Below are 19,001 nucleotides of genomic sequence, written 5' to 3' on the forward strand. Positions count from 1 at the left end.
AAAAAGTGCATTTCTATATAAAAGTGACAAATGGAAAAGAAAATTATAAAGAAAATACTATTTGCTATGGCATCCAAAAACATGACCTACTTGGGGTTATGCTGGATGAAATATGTGCAGGCTTGTATGCTGAGAACTATAAAATATTCCTGAGGGAAATCACAAAAGACTTAAATAAAAACACCATGTTTGAAAGGAAAGATTTGATAGTCTTAAATTGTCAATTTTCCTTAGATTATCTATAGAGGAACCTTGATTAAAATTCTAGGACACACATGTGTAAAAAGACGACCAGGGATGCCTAGGTGGCCTCTGCGTTCAGCTCAGGTCATGATCCCAGGGTCCATGGATTGAGTCCCATATCAGGCCCCTTACTCGGTGGGGAGCCTGTTTCTCCCTCTGCCTGCCACTCCCCCTACTTACGGGCACACATGCCCACATGTGTGCACTCTCTCTCTCTGACAATAAATAAATAAATAAATAAATAAATAAATAAATAAAATTTTAAGAAGCCCAAAGATAAAGAACTTATATTACCTGATTAACACTGACTGTAAAGCTCTAGTAACCAAGACAGGGTGACATTAACATAAGGACAGACACACAGAACAATGAAATAAAATAGATGGTCCTTTACAATATATATATATAGACGGATAGATAGATACATATATGTCTGTCTATATATATAGATTATATATATAAAAGAGGATCTAGACAACATCTCACACACATAACGTCCATTAATTTTCAATGAAACTTGACCTTAATCTCAAACCACACATAAAAACTAACTCAAAATGTATTATATGTAAAAGATAAAAATTATACAACTTCACTGAAAACCACAAGAAACAAAAATAGAGCCTAGTCAATAATTTCTTAGAACATTAAAAAAAAAAAACAACCAAAAAACCCAGACCATAATAATCAGAGTAACTTGGGCTTTATTAAAATAAAACCTTATCCTCGTATGGGGAGAAAATATTTGCAATGCATATATTTGACAAAGGACCAGTGTCTAGAATATATAAAATATTTACAACTCGGTAATATGATGATCCATTTTTTTAACGGGCAAAAGATTTTAAACCCTTTATAAGTGAAGATCTAAGAATGACCAAAAGGTGCATGAAAAAATACTCAGCATCATCAGTCATCAGGAATATGCAAATTAAAATCACAACAAAATAGGCTATACTCTCCGTGGAATGTCTAGCAGTGAAAAGACTGACAACACCAATTGATGGGGAGGACGCGGAGGAACCGGAACGCCCACTGGTTTCTTGCTGGGGGATAAGATAACACAACTGCTTTGAAAGAACAGCTTGGCAGTTTCTTGCACCTGTAACTGCATGCCTGCCCTATGTCTCAGCAATTCCAGTCCTAGGTAGTTACATATGTGTTTGTATTTATGTATTTATACGATTTTGATCATTTATGAGAGAGAGACAGAGCGAGCATGAGCAGGGAGAGGGGCAGAGGAAGAGGGAGTGGACTCCAGACTCCCCGCTGAGCAGGGAGCCCAATGTGGGGCTCGATCCCAGAACCCAGGAGAACGACTTGAGCCAAAGGCAGATGCTTAGGCGAAGGAACCACAAAGGTGCCCCACGTCTTAGGTATTTAAAAAGTATGCCCACACAACAGCTGCTGATGAATGCTTATAGCGAGTTACTCACAGCAGCCCTCGTGCCGGAAACAATATGGGTGTCCATCAGCAGGTGGATGGACAAGCACGTTATTACCCCACACGGTGGGACACCATTCCACACCGCAAAGGAGAGGACTATGACGACACAGATGGACGGCACAGATGAATCCCCAACACAGCACATTGAGGCGAAGAAGTCAGACACAGACGAGAACATGCCAGGGTCTCCACTTATGTGGAACGCCGGAAATAGTAAAGCTGATTGAAACCGACAGAAAGCAGATCGGTGGTTACTGGGGTCTGGGATCAGCAGGGAACTTTGGAGGTGATGGGAAGGTTCCATATCTAGACTGGGAGGGTGGCCATGCTATCAAGCTGTACACTTGAGATCGGTGCGTTTTATTGTCTGCAAATTGTGCCTCTACCAAGTTGACTTAAAATATGGTATTTTGGGGAGAGCACAAAGTTTTTTGTACTGCTGAGAAAATATAAATTTGAAGTCGTTTTTATTCTTCATCACATCCTTTTAATTCCATTTTTACCTTATGATTTATAATGTATTTGCTACATTCCTCTAATTACAAATGTCTGTCATTTAAGCAAGTGAATGCATAAGCATAGGCAAGGGGTATGATGTCAAGATTTGGGGGACACGAACAAAAGTAGTTTGGAGACCACTGACTTAGACCCACCCAGCTGCCATGCAAAGGACGGCCGGGAGACGGGACAGGAAAGGTGGAGAGCCCAGTGGGGCGAGAGGGCATGGTGGCCCGGATGAGGTTGGTGTGGCATCTGGGAGCATAACACACAGGAAGTTACTTAGGGAGAGAATGTAAATGCAGAAAAGAAAAAGGCTCGGCAGAGTCTGGGAACTGCCCACATTCAGAGCCCAGCAAGGAAGAGGCAGTTGTGGTGTCGGGGATGGGGGAGGTCAGCAGGCATAACTGACTCTGGAGTTTTGCTATTATGGGGAGTAGAGAGCTGGCCGGTGGCTGGCAGCTGTCACCCTCCTCTCATCACATATACTTTCTCAGCGAGGTATGAGGTGTGTGGAGATCAGGGTGGAAACAAGGTATGAAACAGAACACGGATGGGGAAGAGGGGCTAGTCTGTGTTCTTTAAACTTGAGGTGAACTGACATCCTCTGGTCTTCTCGTTTTGGATTCTCTGCGTCACCGTAAAGGGAGTGCTGGCACGCTCTGATAAAACTCAATATGGGGGGGGGTACGTTCTAGAAGGAGGACGCTGCTGGTCTTCATGGAGCACGGTCGAGGCTGGGAAGCAGGGCTTCTGATTCGCGGGGGGCCCTGGTGCGCTGGGGAGGGTGCGGACAGGCTGCTGGTGAGCTGCCTCTCCAGAGACACCACGAGGACTGGCAAGAACCACCTCGCCAAAACCCAGCCCACGTCTGTGCAGAGTGCTGCGGGTAGCGGGGCTGTCCCCCACCATCGGGGGGGGGTGAATGTGCCCCTTGTGAGTGCCATCCCGGCGATGACATCACAGCGCGGCAGACGCTCCTTTGCGCCGGGGCACTCTAGGCTAATGTAATCATACGATTACATAATTAACCCAGCTGTCTCATTAAGAAAATCAACTGGAATTCAGGGCATAATTAGTCATACAGCAATTAGCATGCTGATGAGCAACTGATGAAAAGCTGTCTAGCTATCAAGTGTGCCAGGACCACCCCGGTTACGGCAAAGGGGGGAAGAAGCGACACACCTCCCCGCGCGAGCGAGCCCAGGATCCCCAAGGCCCGGCTGGTGAGTCCCCGCACTGTGTCGAGGGGCCGGGAAGCCGATTGGCAGGGAGAGCCCAGAGGAGGAGAGAGGTGGCACGCGGATGTGGCCGTCGGCGCTCAGAAGCCCATCTTGTCACGTCTGCCTTTCTTTAACACGCAGCGATGCCTTGGCCAGCAAACCGGTGCGCAAAATGGAGACGCTCGTCGGGCCGCAAAGCTGCGTGAAGCTGGGCAAGGGCAGTAGAGAAGCTACCTCCCTGTCTGGTTTATGGTGACCCCAGGGCTGGGCAGAGTGTGACTGTCCCTTGGCCTCTAGTCCCCAGGCTGCTTCGGGACCAGCTCCGGGCCAGCAGAGAGACAGGAGGACATCTGCAACCCGCAGCCTTCATGGCTTGGTCCTGGTTCCTCTTCTGTCCCATCAGGGTGCTGGCTGGTGCTTGATTCTCGCGTGTGAATGAAAATGCTTTAGGAAGGTAAACTGAGTATGTGCAAAGGGGATCCCGAGGTTACAGAGTTCTCTCTGGAGGGGCCTGGGCACCGGCTCGGCTGCCAACAGCAGGAGATCTGGAAAACACGGACTGGAGCAGCCTCACAGGATCAGGCAGGAGCGGCCACATCCCTACAGTCTTAAAAAATGCCACCAAGGAGTGCGTCCTTTTCAACGCTGGTATGAGAAGCAAGGGCTGTTTCTAACTAGATCCTCAGATATCGTTTCTTTTTTTCCAAGAGTCTTGCTATCGGGATCCTTGGTCAGGGGCAGGCGGGGAAGGAGGAAGGACGGATGTCACTGTATTTTCCAATTTTAAATGATGGTGTGTCCTCCCTCGAACCTGGCGTGTCGGGCACAAAGGCCCAGACGACTATTGTCTTCTTAAGGAGGCGCATTAAAAAGCAGTTCTCAAAAACGGCGACGTTCTACTTTATTTCTGGATCCTCAAATGCTAGGTGGCTGGGGATATTTACCAGGGCAGGTTTTCCCGAATGCAAATTACAACCTCCCAGAGGAGCACCTGGGAGCAGCGGCATTTTCTAGCGAGTTCTGAAAACTGAGGGGCCTCTCTTCGCCCACTCTTCTTCAAGACTTCTGCAGACCAACACCTCGGCCCACACTTGCAGGCCAGTTACTCCACGGAAATCAAGGGAGGGCAGGCACTCGTGAAGCATGGAGTTCTAGCAGTGTTTCATAAGCCAATGAATATTTTATATCACTGGTAATGTGCTTCCTCAGATTTAAATCTTAAAATAAACCCTTCCAGGCACTGCCTTTGTGTTTGAAGGGTTTGTGTCTGTAGGACCTAAACCACATCTTAGCAAGGAGTGACAGATGATTCTCTGTTGGGGGTTGGAGGGGGGGCGGCGCGGACAGAGGCAAGAAGGCGACGGGAACTTGCAGACAGAGGCTCTTATGGTGAATCTAGTCCCCAAGGCAGAAAGGTTCTGGGCCCCCCGTGTCCAGGCTCCACCCCTTGGTCTCTTCTCCCCGTTTTCTAAACTTCAAAAAGACCCCGTTGCCAAGATGTTTCTGAGATGGGAGAAGTCACAGTTGTGTTTTACACAAATTGGTAAGTGTCTCACAAACACTCAACCGACTAGTGCTTCAATTCTGAGCTGTTTTCTATTAATAAGGGCAATTCAGAGACGAAGATGTGATTGTTCTGATTTATGCTTCTCCCCCGACTATACAGATAAATACGTGCTCATTGTGGGGGAAAAAATTGTGAAAAGTACCAAGAAGCAAGAGCAAGTCACCCACACCAGGTCAATTCCGGGCAGATTATGCACACCGTAACTCTGCTCAAGATATGGTACCAGTCCAGCTCTGCAAGAGCCTTCTGGAGAGGTCGTTCTAGAATGTTTCCAGCTATGGGCAAGGATCACACTTTAAGAGCAGAACCATTTATTTTTCCTTCCACTGCAGTCAGGGATGGAGGCTGTCTTTAGCCTGTTTAATTGTGGGAGTATTTTCTCAAAGACTGGGCAGTCTCCCACCAGGCAGAAAGGAACCAGCCAGGGGCAGGCGAAGGCCAAGGCTCCATCGCGTTTGCACCTTACGTGCTCTAGGGCCTGGCACAAAACGCACCGCCCAGAAGTGCTGGCCGAGGGAATGTGTTCTAGGACTTCAGAAACAGCATGCCTCGAACCTTCTCTCGCACATTCAGGGTCACTGCTGTTGACGGATATTCAGTGAACTTGGCTCTCACCCACAAACACATGCCCATGCAGGGGGACGCTGGCCTCCTGAGCTAACCGGCCGTGGAGGGACTCGCCCTCTGGGGGCGCCTCGCCCAGGTCTCCTTACCAAGTCATGTTGGTGGCGGATGGCTGTGACGTCTTCATGAGCTCAGCACCAAGTAATAAATACAAATCTCAATCAGAGGTGTATTAAAAGAAAAAAACATAAATATGTCCAAGTTGAAGCTACCCCTACAGGCTGACTGTGAACAGTGCGACATAAAACACGTCTGTGATGAAACCGACAGATGAAGCCATCTTGACAAACGTAGTAAAATCCTGACTTATTTATGAATCGAAAGGTAAAACTGCTCTCATTGACAATAAAGGCGAAGGCCACTTTAGAATTACAACAATGATTAGAGACGATACTAGAAGTCAGGAAGAGAGGCTAATCCTGCCAGCTGTCTATTGGTGTTCCTTTTTTTTTTTTTTAAATTGTTTTTTTTTTTTTATTGGTGTTCCTTTTAAGACTGACTGATTTATTTTAGAGAGAAAGCGGGTAGGGGGACAGAGGGAGAGAGAGAATCATGAGCAGACTGTCTGCTGAGCGTGGAGCCCGATGACGATCTCACGACCCTGACATCATGACTGGAGATAAAATCCAGAGCTGGATGACGCTTAACCGACTAAGCCCCCAGGCGCCCCTGCTGGTCTTCCTTTTCATTAATAAGCCAGAGGAAACCATGTATAAGCAAGCCCTGACATCCCACCGTGTCCTGGTGAGGGCTGTCCCCGTCACCTTCCTCAATCATCCCCCCTACCCCCTTCATGCAGGCGAAATCCATGCATTTGCCTCTAATTTTACTCCTGCCACCCGAAACCAAGTGACCTCATCTCTCCCTCCCCATGTCCCCTTGGGACACCTTTCTGATCTGTTGTCCCAACTACAATCAGGACATTTTTATTAAGCCCATCGGAGAGTGTCATTTCCCTGCTCACAAGCCGTCCCCAGTTTCTGCCTGTGAGATGAAGCCCAGAATCTGTCCCATACCCTACCAGGCCCCTGCCTGCCTCCCCGGTGAGGTGACCACGAGGGCTTGCGCCCCTTACTGGGGCCTATTAGCAGCGGCCCCTTGACCAGGGACAGTGTTTCTGTTTAGATGACATCGTCCTTGGCCCCTCTTGTCACTGCCCAGGGTGGCTGCCTGGGACCCTGCCCAGTCCTCTCTGAGCTCCACTCCATGCCCGATGGGCGTTACCGCCAAAATACTTGTCATACCTACACTTTAATTACTATGTGTGTGGTTGCTTTTAATGCCCACATTCCCCCACCCTCCGAAGTCCATGAAAACAAGAAGCCATTCGGCTGATTCGCTCCCGACTCCATCCCTGGGGCTCAGCATGGTTCCTGGGACCCAGGGAAGGGACAGCTTCCGAGGTGCTCACCAACTCACCCCAGGGAGGGAGGGGTTGCAGTAGTGTGGAAAGAGGGCGTGCTTTGGCCAAAGTTAGCAGGGTTATTTCCAATAAAAAGCATCTTAAGATACCCTCAAAATGGACCACGGAATGAAGAACAGTCTGGGGGCAAACGAGAAAGATGGTAAATTTGTGGGGGGGAGGGTGTTACCTATTTCAACTGTTTGGGGGACTCATCAGGACGATTATGTATCTAAATGTTTATTCAGTGTCTCTAAGACGAAGGTGCTTGGGCGAAGAGAAGGGCCATCGCTTGGGATTTGGGACATGGAAAATGAAAGAGGGAGGAGCCACACAGCCCAGTGTTTCTTCTCCCCTCAGAGTGGCCCCAGGGGCCAGTGTCAGCCTCAGGAGCGTGGTCCGGTGTGAACAACGACGGACTGCACGGGCTCAGCAAGAAATAGTGTGTCTTTCGCTGATTCATTCGACCAATGTTTATGGAGTTTCCGTGACACGGCAGGTACTGGGGGAGACAACAGGAAAATGAGGAGGGACAAGACCCCATCCCCGTCTCCCTGCCGGGCCAGAAAGGAAAACAGTGGAGTGCCATGAGTTGTAACAGGTAAACGCAGGGTGCTGGGGATGGGCGTGTGTGTGTGTGTGTGTGTGTGTGTGTGTGTGAGAGAGAGAGAGAGAAAGAGAGAGAGAGAGAGAGAGAGAAGGGCTAAGCCAGACCTGGGAGGTCCCGTAGGAGGGTCTCAGGTTCACCTGGAGGAATAAGGAATCCGTTGAGATGGGGCCTGGCCTGCCTGTGGGGTGAAGGATAACCCATTCCTACAAGCCTGGAGACTCACTTTGAGAGGCTGTAGACACGAGGGGGTGGCCGGAACTATGAAGCGGAGAGCAGAAGCGGGGTGGAGAGAAGTGGATGGAATCGAGTACATTCTGGAGGCAGAATGGCCAGGACGCGGTGACGCCGTGCTCTCACATGAGCAGCTGGTTTGAAGGTGGTGCTGGTCACTGAGAGACGCAGAGCAAGGAGCGGGTTTCCTCCGGACACACTGGGTGGTTTCGGGGCGCCCGTCAGTCATTCGGGGGGCATGCCCAGGAGCTACCGGCTACGTAAGCAGACACTCGGAGGACTCAGAACTGAGCCGGGATGGAGCTCTAAGAGCCACTAGTGTGCCCCTCGGTGAGTTCTGTTGCTGAGGACTCCCAGGTGGCTCTGGGATGACACCACACCTTGGGGCACGCCACATATCACACCCGCTGTACGCCAGACCCTGCTCTAAGCCCTGGGCACAGAGTGACAACGCAAAGCTGTCCTCAGAAGGACCAGCAGGCACAAAATAAGAAAAGACACAAATAAAATTTCCGCATCATGGGGTGGGGGGGGTGGGGAGAGAGGGCATGCCTGGGTGGCTCAGTCGGTGGAGCTAGTGACTCTTGGCTTTGGCTCAGGTCATCATCTCAGGGTCATAAGGTCATGCCCCCCGTCAGGCTCCACGTTCAACATGGAGCCTGCCGGACATTCGTTCTTCCCCTTTGCTCCTCCCTCTGCTAACTCACTCTCTCTCTCTTTCACAAATAAATAAGTAAAATCTTTAAAGAAAAAAATGTTCAGATGGGGAATGGGGGGTGGGGGGGTTGGTTCTGTCGGATTTCTGGGCCAGCCTCCTTAGTCGCTGGCGCTTTGTCTCTGCCTCTCCCCGGAGCCAGCTGTCGGCTCTTCCCGGGCTCCTGGAGCTCGGCATAGGACACACAGCTGAAATACCCACCCCGTTATTCCCGACAGCTGCCCTGACTTTTCCGATGTCGCGTAAGTTGCTGTTTCTTATGACCAGAATTTAACACTCTCTCCCCCCCCCCCCCCCCCCCGCCACCGATGTTTCTGGGTTCAGGTGGACTGCGGCCGAAAGCACACAGACAGTGAAACCCCGACTCCCCCCACCTGCCTGCCTGTCAGTAAATGCGAGGCTGTTGCCCAGGCCCTTCCTGTAAGGCTCAGCCACAGGATTACTTCATCTGAGCAACAAGCAGACTTCAAAACCCAGGCGGAGGGCTCCAAGCTCCATTCCTGCTTTGCAAAGAACTTGCTGGATGTGTCAGACCCCAGCATTTGTAAGAAAGAAATACCTAGGAGGTGCATGAAAGCGATCTTACGGGGCACGCGGATGTACTTTCATCAACTTTTACTCTTAACAGAAAACATCAAATGTCATTTGCTCCCACCGCCTTACCCCGAAACTGCCAACTTGACTTCTCCAGCCAGAAATGTAATTATGAAGAATATCACCAATACGGGAAAAATGCTGATGGTACGATATTAAGCAACAAAAACAGAATAGCTACCCACGTTATTATTGAGATTCTATAAAAATTATAGGTCTATAAATGAGGCCTGCTCAGGCAAAGAGGAGAGTTGATTTAAAAACTGTCTCTTCTTTTTCTATGAGAAATTTAGATGGAGACTAACTGCAAAACGAGAAAGCCAGCAACTTGTTAAAGGAATTGCCCGGCTTGAGAGAGTTCACTAAGGGAAGACCCAGGGACAAATGGACTTTTTAAAAAGAGAGCATAGGTTATTTAGCAAACAGCAGCTGAAGGCTCTCTGGGTCTCTGGCAAAGGCAAAACAAGCTCGTCCCCTTTCAACTAAGTCACCCACACAAAACTTGCAAAAGAAAATGCAAGCAGGCTCACCAAGCTGCCCATTTCTGAGAAACAGTGCACGTCAGGCACCAAATGATCCAGTTACCCTGAGGAAGCCTCCTCATAAGCCTTGCCCAGGGTGGTCGGGGAACCCCTAGGTGGATACAAACTCTTGCAGAAAATCAAAAGGCTGCACTTTGGAACTAAGGGCTGGAGATGCTCCCAAGACAGTGAAAAGTTAGATGAAAGAAAACCATTCTCATCACTAGGGTGTTCCCCTACCTTATTCCATTTTCCAGATGAGAAAGCTGAGGGCCCGAGAAGAAAAGGAATGTAACCAAGACCTCACAACAGGCCCTGGCGGGAGAATCCGTATCTCTCCTCTCTGTCCAGAGTGTCCAGAGTGCTTTCCGCCACCCCTCGCTTGTCTTGGCCTCCATTAACTCCCACTCCCAGAGGAGACAGTCGAGCCTAGTGAACCCGAATTGGAATTCAAGTACAGACACCAAGGAGGTCTACTTCTGCTCTGTTTTGTTAAAAGCAGCTCTAGTAATGTCGGTAATGCTCAGAGGATTACTGAGAGTAAGTGAGCGCTTCCAACTGGCTGGGGAAGGGAGGGTGCTGGTAATTTGGCTTCCTTGGTCTGTAGAGGAGGACGTTCACACTACTTTCCTGATTTTCTGATCTGAGTCTTTCCAGGACTGAGCTGGGACCCATGTGATCGTGTCCATCACTTCCCCCATGGTTTCTAGGTGAGTAGAATGCCCGGGAAAAGACAACCAATGGGGCCAGTGGGTCAAGGTGCTCTGAATTCTGCCTCACTTTTCTAAAATAAGGAATGGAAAGTCATTCTCTCTCTGAATGTCCAGCAAGCATGATTAAAACGTTAACTCTTTAGTTCCTTTACAGGAAGAAACCACCCATCTATGTCCCAAACAGGCTGCATCTTGCCCTTGGCTATAACTTAAGTGAAAGACTTGGCCAGAGGATGCTAATTCCCTGGATGACCTGGGAGGGAGGAGACGCTCCAGGGGCCCTATCAGGGCCATTCCCGAAGGTGGAATCGGTCAGTCCAGAAGCGTGAACGTTCACGATGTCTGCCTGCCACAGGCATGGGTTCTGTTTCTTCTCTGTGAATGCACGGCACTGCATACCGAGGCTAAAGGGAGCCCCACAAGTTTGAGTTTCTGCACTTACAAAGGCATCAACTGGAAGTTATACGGTTAACTTCAGCAGATGCGCATCTGATTTCCATACCCATCCGAAGCCTGGGTTTTCAAGAATCCATATTCCCAGAATTCCCAGCTTCCTGGGGAGCTGCCATTGCTGGTCTAATTCCCTTAGGGAAGCTGAGAAGAATAAGCCCGAGACCCACCAACGCACCAACACACAACGCCCACTGGCGGCTTCTGGAAGGGCACGGGCTTACCTGGAACGTCGATCAATCTTTTGTAGACATTCAAGAAGGCTGCCTCGGCTTCTTTGCTTCTTTTACTCAGTGCATCAATCTGAAAGGCAACAAAAGAAGGAAAAGAAAAACAAAGAGCTCAAAATTTGTCAAGAGGTCATTGAGAAATCATCATGCATCTAGAGAGTTCCAGGGCAAATAGAAGTCTGGTTTCTTCACGAAAATGCCGGGCAGCCAGGCCTTCCCCTCGGGGAAGATGGTGGCAAACACACGAAGGGGCAACAATTCCCGTGGGCCCAGCTGGTGAGGGTGGCGGGGCAGAAACAGGGCTGTGCAGCCATGTGTGACCCTTGGTCCCACAGCCCAGCTGAGAAAATGGTCCCTGTCCTTACTCTGTGAGTGTTTACCAAGAGTTGGCCATACGCCTGCTCTGAGCCAAAGGAGCTGTGGTCCAGCAGGGGGAAGAGGTATGCAAACAAGGGGCTAAATCCCACTCGGGAAAAGCAGAGCCATGGGGACCCCGAGAAAGAGCCACCAAGCAGGCAAGTGGGTGACATCTGAGCAGAAACTGCAGGAGGAGTTCACCAGGTGGGAAGGAGAGACATTGCACGTTCGAACTCCCAGAGCCAAACCCTTCAGTCTGGAGGTTCACAGGCCCTGGTTAAGGATCTTATGAAGGCCAAGGGCCCTGCTTCTAAAAACACACGTGAGTGATGTACTCTCCTTAGGATACTCACGGGTCCTCTTGTGTTCCATCCATGGGATCCAGGGTGAGAACTCACGATGGGGCTGTCACCACACACCCCAACACCATGGAATGTGGGGGTGTGCTGGGATGTGAATGGGGACACTCGGCTGATGAGACCGGGCAGGGAAGCAGGGCTCAGACCACGAAGGGCCCGCAGTGTGCATAGGAGGTAACATTCAAAGGGGGTCAAACTGAGCTAATAGGAGGCACAGAAGAACCAGACAAGTCAAGGACGGCCCCCAGGTTTCTAGCTTAGGCACCAGGCTCGTGACGGTGGCCAGGATTGATGAACCCACCCAGCCGGGCCAGCGGAATGTCTCTTCATCAACTAAAGGGGACACGTGACACTCCCAAGTGTGCCAGACACACATCCAAAGAGCCCTTGCTTGCTATGACCTCGGTACGTATTCTGCTCACGTAACATACTTGTTGAAACATCCGATCACTTTTTATACCTGAAACATTCAAGATGCTACATGTACCGAGTTCATACTGGCTCAGGAAAAGGACACTAAATTACATATTCTTCCTGTCCCCTCGCAGAATTATACGCTCTGCCTCCAATGTTATTAAAGAGGCAAAAGGATGTGACTTAATTATAGGGTCCCTCGTGGGAGCCAACCAACAATTTGTTCAGGGCTGAGAGAGGCCACCTGAGGAGGGATAGGAAGACGCTGGGGAGTAGGACTCGGGTCTCAGGGAACCCAGGGCAGAGATAACCAGCATTTCCAGTCCCAGCCAGCCACGCTCCAACATTCCCTTTGAAGTCAGTTGCTTGGAACTGAGATACGTTTTCCTCCCATAAAATAAGACAGTGATTTTCTTTAGGTGCCGTGGAAGTGTTCAGAATAATCCTCAAGGATGACTTAAAAATGACAAGATAGTTCTTGCTTTATTTTTACAATAAAATGGTACTCCCCCCACTGCCCCGAGTATTAGCAAAGGGGCTCACTGTATAATCAGAAAAATAATTTAAAAAAAAGAGAGAGAGAGAGAGAGGGAGGAAAATAAAAATTCGAATTCTGTCACTCTCTAGTAGAAGTCATCCTCTGTCTCGTTTCTAGCTCCCTTCACTTTTTTTTTTTTTTTAGTTTAAAAAAATATAGAAGAGTTGAATGAAATGTAGTCACACAGCCAAACTACAGAGAGGAAGTAGGTTAGCGGTTGTCTGGGGCTGGAGAAGATGGGGGGTTTGGAGGAGGATAGCTTAGGGGTGCTGTGTTGCTTTGTGGGGCGATGAGACGTTCTACAGTGGATTGCGCTAACAGTCACACAACTTTCTGACTAGACTGAGAATCAATGGGCTGCAGACTTCCCAAGGGTGAATGATGGTATGTGAATTACATCTCAATAAAGCTGTTAGCAATGTGTGTACCTCAAATTAAGGCACATGTAAAATTCTGGACTGTGCTATCGTAACGTGTGAATCTTCTCCAGTATTTACTGCAAAATTTGGAAAATGTCTTAATAGTAGTATTTCATTTGTATCTTAACTCCCTGTGTGTAGATGCTTTGAGTGAAAGTGCACTTGGAGTTCCATCTGCGGACGCCTGGCACATTCCCTGTGCTCTGGGTCTTTCTGTTCCCTCTGTAGAGCAATGGGCTCACAGCAAGGGAAGCTTCTGCCCAGGAAACAGGTCGGATGCTTTGGCTGCTCTTTGTGCCTCCAGACACTGACAGAAGCTTCTCTGCTCAGCTCAGGACCCGTGCCGGGAGGGTCCCTGGCTTTCCAGGTGTTCTGACCAAGAGTACAAAGGGTAGCGGCCTCCTCTGTAGTGGACAAAGGATGGGATCCGGAAGGATCCTGTCTCTCCCATCGGGGTTGTTGACAGGGAGGGCGCAGGAGTTACACAGGACAGTTCAACTTATGGGTTGAACCGTGCTCCCTGAAAAGAGGCTGAAGTCCTGGTCCCCCACACCTATCAATGTGACCTTACGTACAAATAAGGCCTCTGCAGGGAAGCAAGTTAAGATGACGTTATTTGAGTGGGTCCTGATCCATTATGACCCTGTCCTTACTGAAAGGGGAACAGTGAACCCAGACACAGTCAAACCCCCAGGGTGGACCCCATGTGAACATGAAGGCAGAGACTAGAGCGGTACTTCTAAAAAATAAAGAACACCAGCAAACCACCAGAAGCCAGGAGAAAGGCCTGGGGCAGATTCTCCCTCATGGCCTCAGAAGGAACGGATACTGCTCACGCCTTGATCTTGGCCTTCTAGGCCCCAGAACCGTAATACATAAATGCGTGTTGTTTACACGGCTCAGTATGGGGTACTTGGTCGCAGCAGCTGACAGGCTAACACAGGGACCGTGATTCTGGGTTCCCTTCCTGCCTGTCCCCTTGCCACAAATGCAGGATAATTCAAAGCCAGTCCCGAGAGAACAAGGTCAGGCCAACGAGCTTCATTAATTCATGAAGCCACTGGATGATGAGGATTCTTTTCTTTTTAAAATTTTATTTATCTATCGGGGGAGCAGCAGGCTCGCTGAGCAGGGATCCCGATGTGGGGCTCGATCCCAGGCCCCGGGGTCATGACCTGAGCCAAAGGCAGACGCTTAGCAACTGAGCCACCAGGTGCCCCGACGACAATGAGGTTTCTTAAGAGGTGATGAGTACTCCACGTGTGGCTGAGCTTCTGCTTGATGAGGTCCCCGACCCAGGCCTCTTGTAAGATTTCCAAACCTGGTAGGATTTGTGGATTCTGGGCATTCTGAGACTTTCTACTCTCACACACTCTTCGGACGCCCCTACGGGCGGGAACCCTCAGCCAAGACCGGGCCCCAGAGAGGATTTGGTCAATCCTCTCCCTGTCCCAGCTCCGTGCTTCCCGTGGTGGGCTTCCCCGCACTGCGGCTGGGGACTTGCTATCTCGTGCTCCTGCTTCCTTGACTACCCTGCGGAAGACCTACCCACGCTCGGAGGGGACTTGGGTGTCCGGGTCCCTCGGCTGGCAGGGCTCTCTGAGCCTGGAGGGAGGAAGGGGGAGCCTGGAGCTCGGGGGGCCGGCCTGATCTGTACTGGGGGGTAATGGCACCCACCTCCCAGGGCCGGGCAGGTAGAGGAGGTCACATAGCTAAGGCGCTCATGGAAGGGCTAGCTACCTGACAGTGACTTTGTCACCTTCAGCAGCTTTCCTGGGCGGGTCCACACAGTCAGAGCACCGAGAACGGGGCGTGGCTATCCTGTCTGCGACCGCACCCTCCGCCTCAATGTCCGTGGCAGGTGCGCCCGGTCTCCACCTGGTGGCCCTGAGAAGTGGCCTTAAGGCGTAGATGGTCTGAAGCAGAATCCCGGCTAGACACTCCGACGACTTCATGTGCAAAGACAGCCTGAGGTAGAGAGTCTGCCCCCCATCCCCATGCCCTTAAAGCCACGGTGAGCAGAGCTGGCGGCACTGGGGCAGAGGGAAGCTCTGGGCGCACGCTGGCTCCGGCCCTGGGGAAAACCTGTTCTGCTCCGGGGACCAGCCTCACCTCCTGCCACGCCCGGTTACTCCCTGTTCCCTGCGGAGGAGAGCAATTTCCCCGCAGCCCGGAAGGCGCCTCCTTGGAATGTTCCTCCCATCCTTGAGGCTCAGCTGACCCATCTCCCCGCCGCTGCCTGCCTGCGGGACACTCCCATCGTCCCCTGGGATCGTCCCGGGGTTCTAGGACCGCGGGTGGGGCTCCCTGAAAGCCCACGCTATGCTTTCCGTCTCCACCGCCTTTCCTCCCCAACAGCACGCAGGAGGCGCTTACTACTTTCTCATGCGGGCAGGACAATTTGCCTCAATCCGTCAGGTTTTACCTGCGGAAGTGAGCCGATGGTTAGGGGATCCAGTTTTAAATCTTTATGAAAATGCTTAACGTGCAAAGAGTTCTTTGGGATGTACTGTTCCTGAGGCGACGTGATGACAGCCCCTTGGCTGCAGCGAGCGCACCAGAAGCATCTTTCCCCTCTGCACGCGCCCTGCCACGCTCTCCAGCCGCCCCCTGCATCGAGCTGGGCGCCCCCCACCCAAGCAGGAAGCCAGGTGGCTGCTCTCCAGTCTCCCCGACCCAAAAGTGACCCTCCCAGCAACACCATCTCTGCCACGCTGAGTTTGGCTTTTCTGCATTAAGAATTAAAATGGAGAGAGAAGGGCGCCTGGGTGGCTCAGCTGGTTAAGCTACTGCCTTCGGCTTGGGTCATGATCCCGGAGTCCTGGGATCGAGTCCCACGTCAGGCTCCCTGCTCAGTGGGGAGTCTGCTTCTCCCTCTGACCTTCTCCCCTTTCATGCTCTCTCTCACTGTCTGTCTCTCAAATTAAAAAAAAAAAAATCTTAAAAAAAATGGATAGAGAAAGGTAGTTTATTCTAAATCTGAAACAACTGGGGTGCCTGGGGGCTTAGTCGGTGGACCGTGCGATTCTTGATCTTGGGGTTGTTAAGTTCAAGCCCCACACTGGGTGCAGAGATGGCCTAAAAGTAAAATCTTTATGAGCAAAAAAATCCAAAAAACCCCAACCAACAACCACCCCCCCCAAAAAAAACAACAAAAAATCCCCAAACCATACCAAACCAAACCAAAAAACCTGCTTTATGAACTGGTGACAATCCACAGGTGCTCACAGTAGCACACACACTCAGAGGCCAGGTCTGGAGACGAGTTCACGAAGTCACCAGTGAGACCCCAGAGATCGTGAAGGCGTTGAGCAGGTGCCCGGCTGTGTGGGCACCGACAGAACCGCGCTCTGTGGTCCTGGGAGTCATGCGCAATCTCGAGCTGTCGCTGCCAGTCACCGTCCCCCTGCCCCGTGGGGCGGACTGCACACCTCTGTCACTGCCACGTGACTGGTGGGGGACCAGCACCTTCCACGTGCGGGTGCTCTCCCGCCCCACTGATGGCAGGTGTGACTGTGCGCGTGGGCTGCTTTGGCCAATGCGACGTAAGTGACAGTGCCACGTGCCACGCCAGAGACTCAGTTAAGAGCGATCTCATGGTTCGCGCGCGGCGCTCTTGTCTTCTGCTGTGGGGCCAGCGCAACCCGATGGGGGCTGCTTCTCTTACCGAACTCTCCGAACGAAGACCACACATGGTCCCATGGCCATCAGGGCCGCCCACAGCTAATATGTCACATGGGCGAGAAGTGGTCTTTTGTTGCCACAGGCCACTGAGACCTGGGGTCACTTGTTACAGCGGCCTCATCTAGTGAGCTGTCTGGTCCAAGTCCGAGGGAGGTCACACTGCTAAGCCAGCGCCAAGTAAAAATAAGGAATAAATGACCAATATCATGCAGGCCAAAGGACTTTTTTTTTTTTTTTAAACTATTTTTTGGCCACAGGCAGGGCAGTGGGATGATAACGCAGAAAGGGCACAGGACTTGAAACCAGAAAAGCGCATTTATGACAGGGCTCTGTCGCACATTTGGAAATGCTAAGCCAGTTACATACCCTCTGCCTCTTTGAATTTTATTTCCTGTGCCCAGGAGAAGGAAACGACCGGAATGTCTGTCGAAGGAGCCCTGGAGAATCGAACAGGAAGAAAATCTGACCGCGTAGAGCTGTTCATAGGCTAGTTTTCAGTGTCGGTGACAATTCCCGACCTGTGATGTATTTAGAAGATGACACACCACACAAACAGCAACCAAATTATGTGTCATTTTCAGAGGGTCAGTTAGAAGAGAATCTACACACTCAAGACATTAGTTTTTGTACAAACTGCCACATCACTTTTAAAAGAATTAACCCCGGGATGCCTGGGTGGCTCAGTCAGTTAAGCGTCTGCCTTCAGCTCAGGTCACGGTCCCGGGGTCCTGGGGTCGAGTCCTGCATCGGGCTCCTTACTCAGTGCGGAGCTTGCCTGCCTCTCACTCCCTCTGCCTGCCACTCACTCCCCCTGCTTGTGTTCTCTCTGACAAATAAATAAAAACTTTAAGAAAAAAGAAGCTTTAAAAACAAAAAGAATTAACCCCTTCCAACAGTCCCATAACCAGCACCCGTGGTGGGGGACTGCAACTTTTGAGGAGCATGCTGCTGTCTTAAGGGGACATTCCCTGCGAGAGTCCCTCACCTGCCTGTAACTCAGAACATTAATGGGTTTGAGGCTTTGGGGGCTGGTACTCGACTTTTCAGTAGGGCTCTCCTGATTTCTGCAGAGGAAGGAAATGTGGGGAGAACGAGAAGCCTGAATTTGAACCGGAAGATGCTTTGCACAGGACAGAAGAAAGGACACAACGGTGCGTTATTTACAGATGGATAAATCCGCCTTGACCACCAGCCTTGACCACCGATCAATCGAGAAGTTCTGATCGTTTGGCCTCAGAAATCGATTTCAGAATTAGGATCTCTTTCCTTCGTTTGATGCTTTAGCCTTAGGTGACATCTCCCTGTTAATTCCAGCGTGGACACTACAGGCCAGTGCCCAGCAGATCTCCATAACTGTAGCTTCCCCTTGCCACCAAGCGGGACATGTCCTCCACGGGGGCCCCGGCTCACTGTCCCGGCCCTCAGGAAAAAACACAGAGCCACTCTGCCCTAATGGCTTCTCCTCACTCCCAGACTACCATCCACACTCCCCAGGCTGTGGTCCCAGAACACTTCCCCACGCAGCCCTTGACTTACGCTAAGTTCACCTCCCACCAAATCCCACCACGGACCACGCTTGTCCACACCAAGCCTCGGTCCCCCCAACACACCACGCCCCTTCACGCCTCTGGGTCTTTCTGGGCTAGGTCTTCTGCCTGGAATGCCCTTCACTCCAGGCACGGGGGAACCCAGCCCTCCCTCTTGAGTCAGTCTAGGCGACACCTCCTGTGTGGCGTCCTCCTGATTTCCCCACTAGTCACTCGGTCCTCACGCCACCTGGGCTCTTTGTAAATCCCTCTCTGCCCACTTCTCACACGGTGTGATGATGAGCCACGTGCACGAGCCTCTCTCCACCACCCCGTGGTCTATCCCAGGCCAGGCGCAGTGGCACCTCCTGCTCTGGACCCAGCATCTGGGTCCTCACTAACACACGGGGCTGCCTGGGAAGCACTGGTTCCGGGCAGAGACGGCCGCCCGGACTCAGGGACTCCCTGGAACTCACCGCTGAGCTCCGCAGCCTCTGGCACTTCGCAGGATCGGCGCGGGGAAGGCAGCCTCCTACAGTTAAGAGCTTCAAGGAGGCGATCACTAGCGCCCATTTCATCCGCTCTAAAAAGTGCGAAGCATGAGAGCCCGGCTCGGGCCTAGTTTAGGGAAGAGCA

General features: G+C 51.1%; 1 protein-coding gene across 8 annotated transcripts in view; it reads right to left on the reverse strand.

Annotated features, from left to right (window-relative positions):
* LOC111146355 (cut like homeobox 1) overlaps positions 1-19,001 on the reverse strand; it is a 353,463-nt gene that overhangs the window by 151,883 nt on the left and 182,579 nt on the right. For all 8 annotated transcript variants that reach the window (XM_022501883.1, XM_022501880.1, XM_022501882.1 and 5 more), the window contains one exon: positions 11,063-11,141. In XM_022501883.1, the coding sequence (XP_022357591.1) occupies positions 11,063-11,141 (79 nt within the window). The remainder of the gene's footprint in view (positions 1-11,062; positions 11,142-19,001) is intronic.

Source organism: Enhydra lutris, unplaced genomic scaffold (assembly GCF_002288905.1).
Source record: "Enhydra lutris kenyoni isolate GAN:26980312 unplaced genomic scaffold, ASM228890v2 scaffoldscaffold13, whole genome shotgun sequence".
Lineage (NCBI taxonomy): Eukaryota > Metazoa > Chordata > Mammalia > Carnivora > Mustelidae > Enhydra > Enhydra lutris.